The 17,546-nt window shown below is 57.4% G+C and overlaps 2 protein-coding genes across 5 annotated transcripts in view; one reads left to right on the forward strand and one right to left on the reverse strand.

The window, feature by feature from the left end:
* Positions 1-1,477, reverse strand: part of PDGFB (platelet derived growth factor subunit B) — a 21,005-nt gene extending 19,528 nt beyond the window's left edge. For 3 of the 4 annotated variants that reach the window (XM_086402902.1, XM_086402901.1, XM_086402900.1), the window contains exon 1: positions 420-1,477. In XM_086402902.1, coding sequence (XP_086259028.1) covers positions 420-482 — 63 coding nt within the window. In that variant the 5' untranslated portion in view covers positions 483-1,477. The remainder of the gene's footprint in view (positions 1-419) is intronic. The other variant, XM_086402899.1, reaches the window with a different exon arrangement.
* Positions 1-17,240, forward strand: part of LOC147373089 (uncharacterized) — a 19,161-nt gene extending 1,921 nt beyond the window's left edge. The window contains exons 2-3 of the mRNA XM_086402898.1: positions 16,014-16,086; positions 16,862-17,240. Coding sequence (XP_086259024.1) covers positions 16,014-16,086; positions 16,862-17,056 — 268 coding nt within the window. The 3' untranslated portion in view covers positions 17,057-17,240. The remainder of the gene's footprint in view (positions 1-16,013; positions 16,087-16,861) is intronic.
* Positions 17,241-17,546: the final 306 nt, after the last annotated feature.

Here is a 17,546-nt window from a genome sequence, read left to right on the forward strand (position 1 = left end):
CGAGCTCTCACCTCCGGGGCAAGCCGGGTCCTGGGCAGGACCTAAGCTTAACCGAAGTGGGCTCGCGAGGACGCGCTGCCTGCTGCCTAGGCAGCACCCCACCCCTCTTGCTTGGGCTAGGAAGGGGCTTATTCTCGGGTTCTTGGAGGGGTGGGGGACAGGACCACACACACCTCCTCCCATGACGCTTAAAAGATCGGAGATCTGAGATCCCCCCAGGGAAAAGAAAGCCACGGCTGCCCCCTCCCCTTAGAGCCTAGCACCCCCCGGACCTCGCGTCGCAGCCCTCGGAGGTCACCTCACGCCCGCCGCCAAGCCCACGGGTCCAAAGTTCACTGCAGCGAAAGGAGGGGGCGATCGGGAGGCAGGGATGGGGTAATGAATGAAGCGAAGCAGCCCCAGCCGCCGTCGCAACTCACCTCGGCGCTGACCAGACGCAGGTAGCAGCAGAGAGACAGGAAGAGCGCCCAGCAGCGATTCATGCCGACTCCGGGCCCGGCCCCGCGGGGCCCCGGACGCGTGGACCGAGCGCGCCGCCCCCGCGGCCAGGGTGGGGGGCGGGGGCTGGGGAGGGAGGTGGGCTCTGCTCGGGTCTGCGGCAATCAGGCGCTCAGGCCGCTGCAGCCGCCGCCACGGCTCACCCGCATGGCCCCCGGGCGCCGCCGCCCCCAGCCCGGACTCCGTCGTTGGGGGGTTGGGGAGGGCCTGGGCGCGGGACCAGGGTCCGAGGCCGCTACCTGGGCGGATCCCGAGCCCGAGCGAGCATCCACGGCCGGGGGGCTGCGTCGCGAACCAGCCGAGGCGTCTAGCCGTGTGGGGGCGCCCAGGGGACTCCAACCTCCAAGAGGAAAAAGAACACGGCAGTCGATGGTTGTCTTCACTCCGCCGGCTAAAGGCGTTTTCCGCTGCCCGCCGGCTTAGCTTTTTTGCAACATTTTCTGGAAAGGTCCCTGAAGTCGGAAAGTGCAAAGCTGGGCACCTCAAAGCCAAAGTCTCCCCAAAAAAACTTTTTCCAAAGTTGGTTCTGCAGCGGCGGCTCGAGTACCCGGGCAGGGAGAGGTGCAAACTCCCGCCCGGGCCGGGTGGGGGGGGCCGGAGCGTGTGCGCCCTGGCGCGGGGCCCGGGCGGCGGGCACGGCTGCTCCGCGCGCGCGGCGTGTCCGCTGCGCCCTGGGCCGCGCCCGGCAGACAGGTGGACGCGGCGCGAGTCTGTCGGTCCGTCTGCACGCCCTCTCGCCGCTCTGGACGTCCTCTGCGGGCTGCGAGCTGCGGCTGCTCCGGCTTTCTCTTTGCAACGAGGCTGGAGGGTGGGTTGTCTTTTTTTTTTTTTTCCCCTTTTTGCGCGTGTGTGTCTGTGTGTGCGCGCAAAATATCTCTATCTGGGGAATGAAAGATGGGCGCTGGCGGCCAGAGGGGAGCCCTCGGGGAGGCAGCGGGGGAGGCTGCGGGCGCAAGGGGAGGCAGGAGGAGAAGTTGCCACCCTTTCAGCTGTTCCGGCCTTTATAAAGGAGACGGGAGAGTGCGAGAGGTGGGTGGAGACAGCTTTTCCTCTTCTGGCCGAGAGTCAGTAACGGGAGGGTGGGGAAGGCTCCAGGAGGGCCTGAGGCGAGGAGGGGGAACTTAGGGGTCTCCGAAAGCCCCGCCTCCCCTCTGCCCAGGAATCCGGTCCCTGGCAAGGGAGAACTAGGGACCATCAAACGCTGGGCCCCTCAGCAGTGTCTGTGGCCTGGTTTCTAGCCCACGTGGTTGGGGGCCAGGGTGTCTCCCAAGCCGCTGGCTTGCAGGATTCCAAGGCGGCACCTCCAAGACTGGAGGTTTGCGGCCCTAGCCCAGGCGTGGTGCTGAAGCACTCAGGCTCTGCAATCCTGCCTGGCGCTGAGTAGCTGGGTCACCTTGGGCAAGTCACTTCCTCTCTGTGCTCCTCCATCTCGCCTCAAAGTGGGGTGGGTGGATTGTGAGGACTTAATGCCTGGAGAGGGCAAAAAGCACCCAGCCCCAAACGAGCCACAAGGTGATCACACAAACCCTGCAGCCCGAACCATGCAGCCAAAAGCCTGATACGCTCATCTCCTCCTAGCCGGTTGCCTGGCACACAACAGGCGCTGCCGGCATTGGCTGAATTTGAAAATGTTGAACTGCAAAGTCACACAAACCCCACAACCCTGCAGCATCCTTGTAGGGCCGCCATCATGCTCCTCCAATCACCCTGATGTTTACTACCTCCCTCAGCCCCCAGGTTGGAGGCCGGGTCTCCCCACCCCCACCCCACGCCAGCATTCATACGGTTAACGCCTTCCGCCCCCCCAGCTCCTGGAGCTGCTATGTCCCTGCCTTCAGCAGTCACACGGTCAGTCACAGAGTCACACGCTCACACGCGGAGCCCAGCACCCACCATGAGGCCCGCAGGCCCACCGCATCACCCGGCTCCTGGCTTGAGGACACCTTTATCTGGTCTCCTTGTGCTGTCTTTGTCGTCTGCCCTTTGTACCCAAACATCCCTATGGGGTGGCAGCCTGCTCCTCACATGTGCACACACCCTTCTGAGAGACACACCGACCATCTCTTCCTAGATTGTCTTCTTGGGCCTGAGCAGGGGCGGTGAGGAGGGAGGACCTCCCGGGGGGGGTGTCTCTACAGACCGCCACACACTCCCACCCTCTTCCCATTACCGCCAAGGCAGCTTGGCCGCGGACGGGTCATCTTGGTTCAAATACTGGTGTGGCCACTTGCTGACCAAGTGTCTCTGGAAAGTCTAACTTCTCAGTCCCTCGATTTCCTTCCCTATCTCGAAACTGGAGAGAAATCTACAATTGGAGGGAGGGAAGGATTTCCAAGAAGCATGGGACATTTTTGGAGGGGGAGGGTGAAAACATTTGTCGTCTTGGCTGGGTGTGATGAATTCACAAGTATTCATATATATCCAGACCAATAAGTGCTTTATTGGAGCTGAAGACAGTTGTAGAAGAATTGTTATCTACTTCATAGAGTGGTCTGGAGGCACAGATAATCCATGTGGAAGCACAGAACAGGATGCCTGGTACATGGAATGCGTCATTCCTTCAACACAGTCCCCCGTGGCCAGGCACCGTCCAGGCACTGGGGAGACGGCTTGGTGCTGATACTGCTCTGGAAGAGCCCCATGTGGAAGGACAGACAGAGGCACGAACAGATAAATTAGGAGACAGGGTGACAAGGGGGATGGGGTGGGGAAGATGGGAAGATAATCCCCAAACCCAAGATTTGAAGTCTGCAGACTTAGAGATAAAACCCTGCTCCACTGGACAGCTAGGTGACCTTGACCTTGACCTTCTGTATCCTTCTTTATAATTGACAATAGCTACCATTATGACTGAGGTGTCCTTATGGCTGGTAGTGTTCTTATTACTCTGCATATGATCTTCAGTGCTCCAGTGAGATATGTTTGCTTCTGTCTTGTAAATGGAGTCAGTGAAGCAAGGTCACATAACCACAGAGTTCAAGGTCACATAGCTGTGGAGTCAGGACTTGAATTCAGGTCATCCGGCTGCTGCGCTCACACGTTTGCTTAAACCACCACGCTGTGCCGTGTCCCGGCAGGTGATGGCGATGACCGCAACGGCACTTCTTACACAGGGCTTTGATGAGCTTTAAACACACAAACACCAAACAAAACACACCAAATCAAACACACAAACCCCTGAAAAAGCACCTTGCCAACTGAGAGTGCTGTACCAATATGAGTTTTGACTTAAATACAGAGTGCTGTAGGAGCACAAAGGGAGCGCACACAGCTCAGCCTCAGAAGGGGGATGTGATGGGAGAAGGCTACTGGGAGCAGCATCGTTGGGCACCCACTGCATGCAGGCCCTGTGTGAAACACTCGGGAATGGAATCGGGAAGGAGAGCCAGCCCTGGCACTCTGGGACCGCCAGCCTCTTGAGTTAGGGAGGCATAAATCATTCCAACCTAAGATGCCTTTGCACACTGGTTAGAAGTGGCAAGACGGGGACCACAGCAGAGGCAGCAGGGACCACATGGCACATGGACCTGAATGCCATGCTGAGCAGAGCCCTTTCCTGCAGCAAGCACCATATCAATATGGGCGTGGCAGGGAGGGGGACGAACACCTCCTACTTTTTCTCTTGATAGGCTGGGCTTAACCAACACCTCCTCCAGGAAGCCCTCAGGCTTGGTGCTTACTCTGGGTTCCCACAGCATGTCCCCCATAGTATTGAAAGTGGATGTGTTAGTCACTTAGTTATGTCTGACTCTTTGCGACCCCATGGACTGTAGCCCACCAGTCTCCTCTGTCCATGGGATTCTCTGGGCAAGAGTACTGGAGCGGGTAGCCATTTCCTTCTCCAGGGATCTTCCCGTCCCAGGGATTGAACCCAGGTTTCCTGTGTTGCAGGCAGACTCTTGACCATCTGAGCCACCAGGGAACCCCCCCTGCCCCATGGCATTGTCGTTGCCCTTTTATGGGTCTGGCACTAGACTACACCCATTTCAGCTCCTGCTGTACAGTAGTTGCTCAATAAATATCTGTTGAAGAAACAAATAAATGAGTCAACATCTTACCTGTTTCTTCCTGGCCTGTTGCTTCCATCTGAAGGGTGGAAAAAGTTGGGGAGGGAGCTTGGAACATGAGCCTCTAAACTGAGGTGCACAAGATATCTGAGGGGCACCCCCTTGAAGAACCCAGCCCATCTTTGGCACTGGGACCGCTGAGGAACCAGGCTTTCCAGGAGGGCTGGGAGTGAATTATGATAGGTGGAGGCCACACTCCCATAATTCTCATTCCCCCTCACCCCAAATAGGTCTGACCCAAGTGGAAAACTGAGCAGCCGAAGCCCTCAAATAGGTGCTGGAGGGGGCCTGCCCAAAGCTAGGGGCTTTGGGGACTGTGTTTAGAGCAAGCTAAACCCTCGTCCATTGAAAGCATCTCATACCATGGGAGTGGGGACCAGGGGCTGGGGGAGGAGTTGGATTCAAGCCCACCCTCAGGTGCCCTCAAGTCCAGAAGGATGGGAACGGTGTGTCCTGGGTATTCCTGCTCTGCAGAGGGAGCCCTGGAAGTACCTCTGCCAGGCAAGTTAGCTTTTCCCAGCTTGATGGAAGAGGAACTGGAGCGTCAAGCTGGGGACGGTCCAAGACCAGCCCACAAATGGCCTGAGACCCCAGCCCGAGCTGAGTGATGGCCAAGTGTGTCCTCTGCTCCTGCACCCTGTAGCTGCCATCGGCTCCCCCAGACCCCCTCACTGGCCAGTCCCCTGCCTCCCTGATGGCAAGGCCTTTGCCCTTGCCTTGCCCCCACGATCACCTGGAGAGGGAAGTGTTACATTGTGCGTGCTCATTTCACAGATGAGGAAACTGAGACTTAGCAAGGGCAGCGGACAAGGCTTCCCAGCAAAAACTGCCTGGGTTCAAAGCCCCACTTTACCACGTATTAGCTCGTCACCTTCAACGAGTCATCCCACTTCTCCGAGCCTTGGTTTCCTCATCTGTAAAACGTGAATGATGATCGTAATTGCCTCACAGAGTCAAATGAGTTAAGACATCTTGAGTGTTGAGAGCAGGAGCAGGCGGTCCAGCAGTGTCATCAGTTGTCCCTGTGTGCGTTATTAGCACTCTAAGCTGCACACGTGTGTGCACACACACACCCACCGGTGAACTCCAGAGGCAGGGCTAGCAGCCCACAGCTGGGGAGGCCACAGCATGTGTCCTGTTAGACACCTCCCACCCTGGTTGAGGCTCAGGCCATTGAGGCGGTGAGGGAGGCAGGAGAGACCCCAAGAAGGCAGACAGACAGATACCCGACCCCCTGCCCCTGCCCCCGCAGGCCTAGGGAAGCCTGGAGCAGCCACCACACTGCCTTCGCAGCCTTGGACCTCGTGTCCTGTAGACAAAGGCAAGGGAAGCGTCGTGTTTGTTTTCCCAGGGCCAAGGCAATGCATTTTTAGCTCCTCCAGTCTCCAGACAAGGAAGAGGATGTTTGGACGGGCAGCTCTGATGTACCTGTCCTGGAAGCTGGCTGGAAATGGAGTAAAGCCCCCCAGGGTGAGGGAACCCGGGCCAGACAGACTGGGAGACAAGTCCCGTCTGGCACCTGGTCTGCTCTCACTGCACCTTTTGCTGCTCACCTGCTGGTCCTGGAGCACCCTGCTCACTGAGACAGCCTCACTTCCGGAGCATTCGCCCTGAGCCAGAGCTTTACCTAAACTGACAGCATTGAGAGAAGTACAGCAAAGGTCACCCTTTCAGCAGCAAACGAACACGACGGGCAGAGTCCTTACCCACTTCCCAGAGGGCTGGTGCTCGTATCATAGTTTTCATACCTGGAGAAGGGGGCACCGAAGGTCAGAGAGAGATACTAGCTTACCTGGTGTCACCCAGCAAGGAAGTCACCGTGCCAGAATTTGAATGCCCACACTTTTGCCGTCACCCTGATACATGATGCCTCCCTGTGTGGCCTGGATCACAGCTGCCCAGATTTTCATGTCACTTTACACATAGAAAAGCAAACAAATTACACAAGCCAGATGAAGGAGGCTGGGCAGGGCGGGGGGCAGTGGGCCCCCAGGCGCCGCCCACCACCCCAGGGTGGGAAGCCGCCTTCTCGATCTGGGTTAGCCAGCCCTTTCCAAACCAGGGTGTCCTGGCCGCTGCGTGCCGAAGATTTGACTAGGAATTCTGGAAAGGATGGGATAGGCAGGTAGCAGACAGCCCCCTGGGTGGGGTACACCTACAACAGCAGACAAACCCTCACCAGCTTTCCAGGGGAGTATATTTGTCACTGCAGGAAACATAATGGACCTGTCAATGGGAAGCCAGCTGCAGTGTAAAAGCCAGAGATTTTTCATCAACATTCATGAGAACAAATGTCTACGTGGCACTCACTTCCTTGGCAGCTTGCTCCAATCCCTTCGGGTGTACTGACTTAGTTAAGCCCCAAGAGAGGAGCCATGATCACCTCATTTTACAGATGGGAACACCAAGATTTGGTGCAGTTCCACCAGGGCAGGGATGAGGAAGGGCAGGACTGGGATTTGAACCTGGGCAGCCGGGGCCAGAATCACTCTCTGGATGTCTACACCCATCTGCCAGGCCAGGCAAAGAGGAAGACATGTAAGTGCCCAGCCCACCTGGGCCCCACCCTCAGTCACCCTCAGATTTTGGCCCAGCTCCACAGCTCTCTAGGGAGGGCCCTCTGGTGGGCATTGGTCTGGACCCCTGGCTAAAGAAACGTCACGCTGTCATGAATGATGCTGCCACGTACTGGGCAGTGGACCCTAGAGGCTTCGAGAAAGGAAATGCGCATGGGAGGTATACGTGGTCCAGTCCTGGTCGTCCTGTCTCTCTGCCTCAGCTCACCCACCCACACCCCATCTCCCCCTACTGCCATTAGGAAGTGCCCCTTTGGGAGAAGGTCTGATGTGGCTTCAATACTCAAGATTGATGGACAAGGACCCTGCTAGGTAAGCCCTGCAGGTCTGCCTTTGAGACCCTGCAGTGGGTGCCAGTTACTAGCTGTGTGTCCTTGGGCAGGGCATTGGCCTCTCTGAGCCTCACTTTCCTCATCTGGACACTGAGATAGCCACACTTGCCTTGCAGGGCTGCTCTGAGGATTGGACAGCAGAAACGATACAAAAGAGCCTGGCACCACATACTTGCTCAGTTTGCATCGAGGTCTAGCTCTGCACCATTACCTCCCGCAGTGTGGCCCACCTCACAAACCAGCGGCCATATCCTCGGGAGCTTGTCAGGAATGCACAGTGCCAGGCCAACCCTAGACTTGCTGAGTGAGAATCTGCATTTTGGAAAGACCCTGGTGAGCCGTGTGCACAGTCTGAGGATCCCTGCTCTAAAGCATGGGTCCAGAAGGCTCCAACATTGTGATTTCATGGCTCAATCCCTGAACCACCTGACAATCCAGGGAGAGCAAAGTGTATTATCCCCATTCTACAGACAGGAAAACTGAGTCCTGGAGAGATCACGTGACTTCCCTAATTCACATGATCAGGAGGCAGCCAAGTCAGATGTCATCCAGTGCATTGGGCTTCAGGGCTGGACCTGCTGGGGTGGCCGTCCTGGGCCAATCTGGCGCTGGGCATGGAGGAGAGCAGTGCAAGATCTCAGCGTGTTCACCTGTGGAGTGGGATCCCGACACAACCTGACGGTGGGGAGTGTGTGCCGACGTGGCCTGTGTGGTGCCTGGGAGTTGTCCTCATAGAGAATCGGGAGTTGCACTGTCAGCTCACCTCTCTGGAGCCCCCTGCCCTTGAGGGGCTTACAGGCTGAGGCAGGCAGGCGAAAGACAGAAAGACCGAGACAACTGTGCAAACACCCTCGGGTGGTGCTTATATAAGTCAACAAGCAAACAGAGGGCAGCCCGGCGGGAGTGACTAATCGTCTTAATAGTAACCACCACGCAGCGGGCATAAGGCTGCCTGTCACCGGGCACATCCCTGCTGTAGCCACGGGGTTGTCATTGATGGACCCAGTGGGAACGTGAGACCCAGGGAAGCTGGGCCACCTTGCTCCTCTTACCCTCCCCCTCCCCCTCCCCCCTTCCTCCCCACCCCCTCCTCCTTCTACCCCTGTCCCCACTCCTCCCCCCTCCCCCTCCCCTCCTCCCCCTCCTCTTTGGGGTGCTCCTTCATTTTCCTTGGATATGAACCATGCTGAGGAACCCAGAGTTCACAACCAACCTCCACCACATCCCAGCCGTGTGGCCCTCAGGTGGTCCCTGCCCTCTGGGCCATAGATGAGGGTGATTCTGGAACATACCTTATTTGGTCAGGGGGGTTAATCTAGTGACTGGATGTAGGTGCTTAGCACCGAGAGCATGCCGAGTAAACGGGGGCTGTGGTTATCAGTCCCCTGACTTGGAAAACTTGGTCCCAGAAATTTGCCCCAGAGGGAAGCACCACGGAGAAGACCATACCCTCCTTACAGATGAGAAAACTGAGGCTCAGAGAGGGAAATTGACTTCCCTTAGCTCGCCCTGCCCCTTGGAGTTGGAGCGAAGCCAGATCTGAACTGAAATCACAGGACTTCCAGGGCAGTCCTCAAGGGGAGGGAAAAGCAAAGGTCAGAAAGGCAGACCCTTCCCCAAGTCCCATTCACCCAGAGGAAGACCTTTTCTCCCGTGGGATTTGGAGGGGATTGCGGGGATGGGCATCTGACTCGGGTGTGAGAGGGGACCAGAGGGACACGGGTCTTGTGCATATCAGCATCTGTGTGCTATGTCCATGAAGGCACATGGGCCCGGGGGTCAGAGAGGACAAAAATGCCTGGGGCAGCAGGGATGGCCCACACAGGGGAGACGTGGCGCCATTCCTAGCGCCCCTGGGGCCCTGTGTGCAGGTGCCCGGCCGGGATCTCCCCTCCCAGAAGACCACCACAGGGTGGAGGGTGCATCTCGGCCTCCACCCTTCATCTCTCCGTCCATCCCCCACCTCTCCCAGCTCCTTCCTGTTTTGATGGAAGGAAAAAATTTCAGCTTTTTCCTTCTTTATTTTTCCAGACGGGTGACTCGCTCGGGAAAGGAATTCCCCCCTCCCCAAACCATCATAATACCTATAAATCGATGCCATAGATCCAGGCCCATCCTGTTGTGCTGGGACAGGCACCGCTATTTTTGGGCGCTCTATGGGGGTGGTACCCTAAGGGAGGGGATATGGTTGGGGGAGGGGGACCTCAGCTGCCTTTTCCCAGTCCACGTCCCCCTCCCAGATTCCTCCCCACCCCCACTCGTCCTCCCAGCCTGGGTTCTGGGAGGAGGGAAGGAAGCCTGCTTAGCCAGGGTATAAATAACTCAGGTGGTTACTCAGCTCCTGAGAACATGATAACATGAGTCATGATGTGAAATCAAGAGAAGCAGTGAACAGCCTTGGGCCGCCACTCCGGGCAGGGCATTGGGCTGCCGGCAGAGAGCTGGTGCCTGGAGACCCGCAGTGGGCAGAGCTCAGGAGGATGGGGGAAGCTGCTCTCCCCTGCATGGTCTCAGACAAGCCTCCTCCTAGCTCAGACCCTCAGCTCACCCATTTGGAACGTGGGGCAGGGTGGGCTGGGTGGACTTCATTCCCGGGGTCCTCCCTGAGCTGGGAAGAGGACGGAGGCCAGGGGCCATTCTGAGCATTGAAGCCTGGGGTCCTCTCCCTTCTCCTGTCCCAGTCAGCTAGAAGAGCAGGTCTGCTGGAACTTCTGGTCCCCCTTCCCCCATCTCCAAGGCAGGTGGCCCAAGGAGTTTCCTGGGCCTCCAGGGGATGTGCAGGGTGGGCGATGGGGGCTTAGACAGGAGCCCAAGGCTCCTGGGCACTTGGCCTACTGAACCTTCCCCCACCAGGGTGGCTCTGAACCAAGGACAGTCCCCGTCCTCCTCCTCTGGCTGCCTGACCTCGGGGTGGACATGAGGCGTGGGTGCAGAAACAGGACACCCTCAAGGATCCCGGCTTAGCCAGTGTGACCAGTCCGGGGCAGCCTGGCCAGGCTGCTGGCTCAGTCCCAGGTTCTGGCAGATGAGGGTCAGAAGGCAGCCCTAGCCGTGGCCACCCCCCGCCCCAACACACACCTGCTCACCCAAGGAAGTCCTCAGCTTCAGGCTCCTCTCCAGAGCAGGGCAGGCCTGGACCCCATGTTGCCATGGCAACAGGTTCTGGAGCCTGCGCGCAGGCGGAGCCCTGTGGCTGCCTGGCCCGCTGGGGAGAGGGCCACGCTGGAGTGAAGGCACACAGTACTTGTCCTGGTGGGAGGGTGCGGGCTGGGGCACAGCTGATTGCTGTGGATCCAGGATGGGAGTCAGGACCTGAGCCGTCTGCGTGGTGGTCAGCAACTCATGCCTTAGATCTGAGCCCCACCCCTGACTAGAAAATGGCAGAGCTGTGGGGAGGACCGATGGTGTCTTGGCTGTGAAGAGCATCACACAGCTGAACGGCTATGATCAGGGCCACCCAGAGCCTCCTCTTCTCATCTGTGAGGCCCCCTCCTTCTTACCTTTGGCCTTAATCCCAAGGGTAGCACCCCTAGCACCCCCACCACCGCCACCCCTCACCCCAGCTCTGCCCTGCTGACTGTTGGCCTGGCTTCTCCTCCAGCAGGCCGGGGGCCACCCCACCACCGCCCCCCACCCCTGCAGGCCCAGACAGCTTGGCATGGCTCAGACCCAGCCATTCAGTGGACCGCCTGCCCTCTGGCCCGTCACAAACAATGGGGACTCCAGGAATATTGTCCTGCCTGGGCTGAATCAAACGCTCTAAATTTAGCCCATCTGATGCGTCCTCTGCTTCCTGCCCCTGCTGCCCTCCTTTCAAGGCGATGAGGTCACCCCGGAACCGCTTGCCCCAGCAGCTAGACCGAGGGGGTTTCCAGGTCCAGCGCTGTGCTCTTGCTGTTGGGGAATGAGATGCCTTGAGACCAGGGATCATAAGTCCTTCCTTCCTCCTTCTCTTCCTCCACCCTCCTTCTCTTCCTCCCTCCCTCCTTCCCCCTCAGGCTGCTTTGCCTAGGGCTGAGTCCCCAGGAATTTACCACCAGCCTGAGCTGGGGAAGTCCACCATGGAGGGAGAGAGCAGTGAGCACCCAGGGAAGAAGCTCCCATTGACAACCCAGAGGCCTGGACATATTGGAAGAAACACAGAGTTTCATCATCATCCATTCAAAAAAGATGTATTGATGGGGCTTCCCTGGTGGTCCAGTGGTTAAGACTCTGAGATTGCAATGCAGGGGGCACGTGTTCAATCCCTGGTCTGGAAACTAAGATCCACCATGCTGTGGGGCATGGCCAAAAAAAAAAAGGTATGTTGAATGTGTGCTCTGTGCTGGGCCCAGTGTGGAAGAGGAGGTAACCCTGCCCTCCTGGAGTAAACAGATCAGAGGAAGAACAAGAATCAACGGAGTAAACAATAAATGACGAAGATCCTTTCTGTCATGACACATGTTATGACGGAAAAGAAATCAAAGAGATGGGCTCGTGAAACGTGACCGGAGGGCCCTGGTTCAGAGAAATGGGCCAGGGAAGGCCTCTCGAGAGGTGACATTTGAACTGAGTCTTGGATGATCAGAATGAACTATTTGAAGATCTGGGTGGGGCCAAGCCCCCCAGGCCAGAGGAGAGGCAAGGGTGGCAGATGGCCTGGAGGGAAGAAACTGGTCAGGTTGTCAGGCTGGGGCTGTCAGGAGGCCAGGAGACCATCCCAGGAGGGGTAGGGTGGGGAGGCGTGGGATCAGGAGGCGGCAGGGGCTATGTGAGGAAGAAGCGGGGTGACATTCCCGTGCGAGAGGCGGTCCCCTCCCCCCGGGTGATGAGCGAGGGAGTCACGTGCCTGACTCGAAGATTTAAGAGAATTATGGTTGCTGTGTAGAGGGGGAGGGCAGAGAGACCAGAGAGGATGTTGGAGCTGTAGCATCTCGGTATAATAAAAACCATTTGCTAGAGGACATCTTCGAGATTCACCTGCTTCAGTCTTCGTGGGTCTCTGAGGCCCAGAGAGGGTATCTGCCTTGCCCAAGGTCACACAGCATGTTGGTGCTCTGCCTGGAAAACCTTTTATAGGAGTTAGTAAGAGGGACTTTGACACCTAAAGAGAGCATCTTGTCTGAGATGCTGCCCTCAGCCTGGCTCTCCCAGTCTGTAGGCTGAGCCGTGGGCCGTACCCAGGATCCAGTTGGGGTAGAGGTGAGCCAACTGGAGATGTACGGTCCCTGGGGGATGGCCAGGCCCCTCCCACCACAACCCTCTCCCCTCCCAGAAGCCCCCGCTCTCCTGCTCTGCCAAGAATCTGGGGTTGGCAGGGAGTTGTGGGGGGGCCTCTGGAATGTCACTTTCCGGTGCCAGCAACAGCGTGCCAACCTCGGTGAGGGCCACGGGGGTGGATGGGGGATCACCGGATCTTGTCTGGAATGGGGAGCTGTCTGCCGGGAGCCAGGGGAGGGCTGGTCCCTGCCTGCCGCTTCCCAGGTAGGGGACATCTCATATTGGAGCTGCCCTCCAACCCCTAGCTTCTGTGAACTGCTGACCCTCTGACTCTCTACTCACCATCCCTCCAGGAGCAAGGAAGCTGGTTCCCTAGGAACGGCGCCCGCATCCCACTCTTCCCTCCAAGCCCACATCCCCTAGCTTTACCCTGAATCCCAGCTGGGGGTGAGGGGAGACCATGCTCTGTGAGATTCCTATTAGACCAGGATCGAGGAACAGCACTTTGGACAGAAACTGATCTGGGTTCAAATCTTATCTTGACAGCGGTAGACTTTCTGGGCCTTGGTTTCCTCATCTGCAAAATAGACATGATTCCCCCTGCACAAGGACTTCGTGTGAGAATGTAATAAGGAACCCATCACCCAACTCCTGGACTTCCCTTGTGGCTCAGCTGGTAAAGAATCTGCCTGCAAAGCGGGAGACCTGGGTTCCATCCCTGGGTGGGGAAGATTCCCTGGAGAAGGGAAAGGCTATGCACTTCAGTATTCTGGCCTGGAGAATTCCATGGACTGTACAGTCCATGGGGTTGCAAAGAGTCAGACGCGACTGAGTGACTTTTATTTCACCCCACTTCCAGTGCCTGGCACCCTCCAGCGCTCCTTGTCTGTTGGATCCCCCCCCAGCTCCCCGCTCCTGATCAGCTGCCCTATCCCCGCATTCCCTGGCCACTGTGGGGAACTAGGAAGCTTCTCTGCTGTGACGGGACCAGAGACCAGGAGAGGTGGAGCTCGGGAGCGGCAAGGGGCAGTGCGGTCCCTGGTTAGGGTCCTGGCTCAGGAGTCAGACAGAACTCAGTTGAGCCCTGGCTCCTCCACTGACCAGCTGTGTGGCCTTTTCCAAGTTACTAAACTCTCTGAGCCTCGATTGCCTTACTTATCCAATGGTAATAAACCATAGCGGTGCCTTCCCCCACCAGGTTACCGAGCTATGGCTGTCACTGTTACCAGCGGGTAGGGGAAAGAGAGTCTTGGGGAATCTGGTATACCCCAGTGGGCTCAGGTTGTTGGAAGCCTCTGGTGAAGGTCAGAGACAGACTTGAGTGACTGGAGTGGGGAGAGGGCAGCCAGCACCCAGACACCCGCACACGCTCCTGTGCCTCTTGTGGCAAGAGAAGCCAAGGGGCTGGAGATTCTCTGGGGACCCCCCACATGCCCAGCTTTGCTGGTGGTGGAGCTGGGTGAGGCTCCTTTTCCAGCCAGATGCCCTTCAGGCCTGGGCCAGGGCTGCCCCCTCCTTCCCTCTGCCAGCAGGGCCCAGGCCAAGATGCCTTTATTTTTATACCCGCAAACAATGCCTGGCCGGGCACGGCCTCCTGCAGAGGACAGAGAGCAAGGATGGGCTGGAAGCCACACTTCCTGGGCCAGCACTCCTCACCCCCAGACAGGTGCCAAGAGGACACGGCCCTCGCACAGACAGGGGCACAGGGACTGCTCGGGTTCCTCTCGCCCCTGGCCTTGACCCTGCTCTCCCTCGGGGGTCCGGATTCCAGAGTCCTTCACAGTCCCTGTTCCCCACCCAGGCTGGGATGAGCCACCCCCACCAGACAGGCCTAGATGAGGCACAGCTGCTATTCTTGGGTTCCCTGTGGAACCCAGGACATCTGGCTCCTCACGGAGGACTGGCTCCGATCCCTGTCCCACCCCAGAGCCCTCTCTGCGTCCTCGGAAAGGCTCCCCTGCCCGCCCCATGCCTTTGATCCATCACTGATCCCTCACCCCTCGCTCTGCTCCTAGCTCTCCAGAAAATTCCCGAGTCTGTTCAGCAGGAGGACATGAACTGGGAGTGACTGGCAGCAACACTCCTGGAGGGCAGGGCAAGGCCAACAGATCAGAAGTCAGGGACGCGAGGTCTGGTCACACCATCAACCCCCAGGTGACCTTGAGAGAGACCCAGAACCACGTTTCTCCCTTGGTTTCCTCTTCTGCAAAACGGGGATAATTAACCGACCCTCCTCCCATCTCAGGCTGGGAGACGATTGTGAGCTCTGAGGTGCTGCAGATGCATGGGTCGCAGGGCCTCTGGATGGGCAGGAGAGACTGAAAACAGTTGTTCCCAGGGCCCACTGGTCTGGGTGAAAAGCCACAGACGCCAAGCCAGACAGCCTGGCTGCAGATCCCCGGTCTCCGTGATCAGGCTCAGACTTTAGGTGGGGCAACTACCCGCTTAGTCCCCATCTAAAATGGAATCAAGACAGTACATGTCTCAAAGAGTTCTTGGGAAGATTGAGATAAAAATTGAGAGAGGACGTGCTTGATTCACATCAGCTCTAACCACATGTGTGGCAGAGCTGAGAGGGACACGTGTGTATCTTCCTGCTGGCATCTCCTCCTACTGGGACCCCACTCCCACAGTCTAGCCCCGCCCCTGGCCAGTGGGGAGCAGCCTCAAAGGGCGACGTCTGGGAGAGGGTGCTGGAGAGGGACACAGGTCACTGCCGTCCTCAACGCGGGCTGTCTGTCCTACCCCTGAGGCTGCTTTGACAGTCGCCATAGCAGTTCTGCCTGGTGTAGCCCCCGTAGTTGCTGTGTCTGCCTTCTGCCTGCACTCGTGAGTGTGCGCGCGCTCAGCCGTGTCCGACTCTTTGCTACATTTTGGACTGTAGCCCCCCAGGCTCCTCTGTCCATGGGACTTTTCAGGCAAGAATACTGGAGTGGGTTGCCATCTTCTCCTCCAGGGGATCTTCCCCACCCAAGGACTGAACTCACACCTCCTGCATTGCAAGCGGATTCCTGACTCGTTGAGCCACCAGGGAAGACCAAGATTTGGTCTGTTTTGTCTGCTGCCTCAGTGCCTAGAGCAGTGACAGACACACAGTAGGTGCTCAACAAGCACGTGGATGGATGGTTTTGTTGTCAGCTCTACTGAGATGTCATGCACACACAATGGAAGTCGCCAGTTGTCAAACTCAAATGTATACAGTGGTGTAAGCACCACCTCCATCAGGACCGAGATTAATTCCTCATCCTAAAGGTTCCTTCAGCCCCTCCTTAGTGACGTTCACCCCTGGCCCCAGGCAAGCACTGGCTTGCCTTCTAGTATGATAATGTTGAACTTTCCAGGATGCCGCATAAGGTGTGTGATGTGATCACGCCTGCCTTGGAGGAGCTGACACCGGCTGTTGCGTGGGTCCTGGTAAGGAGGGCTGAGGAGGGTGGAGGGGCCCGGCAGGATGGAGGTGAAGGGTGGAAGAAAGGTGGAGGGCTTGAGAGGAACCCTCAGGGCCAGGTGAGCATTCGGCTATAGCAGCAGAGTCAAGGCTTCCTGCTGGAGCAGCTGACCAGAGGGCGAGGGGACCGTCATGAAGCAGGACTTCAGGGGGTGTTGCTGGCTTGCCTGGAGAGAGAAAGACGCTCAGAGGCACCTGAGTCCGTGGGTGTGCACGTAAGCACACCTGTGCACACACAAGGAGGAGGGCAGCCCAAGCAGAAGGCACTGAGTTAACAGCCACAGAGAGGCACAGTCACTCCAAGCCTTGCTGTTTGCATCTTTTCCACGGAGAGGTTCTTCTCTCCAGGCTGCACAGAGTGGAGCCAACATGTTTGGTGAGAAGGAGGGAGGGTAGGTCTTGGTTCCTGGGCCCAGCCCTGTGAGAGGCGTGGTGCGTGTGGAAGGAATCCCAACCTTAGGATGTAGCTGGTATCCAATGCTCCCTCTAACATATGAGGATGCGGAGGCGTGAAGAGGCTGAGTGATTCGGTCTTGTACAGTGACAGCATGCAAATACAGTTTCTTCAATTTGTGACATGCTCTCCTTACAGCCAACCTCGACCTTCCCCCCATGGAGAGACACATCCTTCTGTGTTCCCCCTCCTCCAATCTAGAGAGCCTTGGAATTTGCAGACGCAAAGCTCTGTGGTTTCTGAGCGAGGTCAGAAAATGCGATGTAGCTTCCACTTGGTTCTCCTAGGACACTCACCTCTGGAGCACTGAGCCACCACCATGCTGGGAGGAAGCCCAACCAGCCCACATAGACCAAGTAGAAGAGCCCAGAGAGAACAGGAGGAGGAGAGAGATGCCCAGCCAGCCGACTGCAGCCACTGGCTGCAGCTGCATGAGGGACCCCAAGCCAGACCATCTAGCCAAGCCCATTCCAAATTCATGACCCATAGAAACTATGAAAAACAGTAAGATGATTCTTGTTGTTTTAAGCCGCGTAAAGTGTGGGGTTGGTTGGTTATGTGGCTAATTAAAACACAGCCCTCATGTTGATGGATGGCAGAAATGGAACCAATTTTGTAAAGCAATTATCCTTCAATTAAAAAAAAATAAACACAACCCATTGTAAATCTTGTGGGACTCATGATTCAAAATACTCTAAAATCCAGCTGCTTCTCACCGCTCCACCCACACCACCCTAATCTGGGCCCCCCATCACCTCTTGCTTGGACCACTCAGCAGCCTCCTGACTGGTCTCCCTGCTTCTGCCCTGGACCCTGCAGTCTGTGGTCTACACAGCAGCCAGAGTGAACCCATGGAGCCAAGACACCTGCTCAGAGCCCTCCTGTGGCTCCCATCTCCCTCAAGTCTTGACAGCAACCCACAGGCTCTACATGACCTGCCTCCACGACCTCTCTGACCTCAACCCTCCCAAC

Source organism: Bos grunniens, chromosome 5 (assembly GCF_055505025.1).
Source record: "Bos grunniens cultivar Pamir isolate PY7600 chromosome 5, Bosgru_T2T1.0, whole genome shotgun sequence".
In the NCBI taxonomy this organism is placed as follows: Eukaryota; Metazoa; Chordata; class Mammalia; order Artiodactyla; family Bovidae; genus Bos; species Bos grunniens.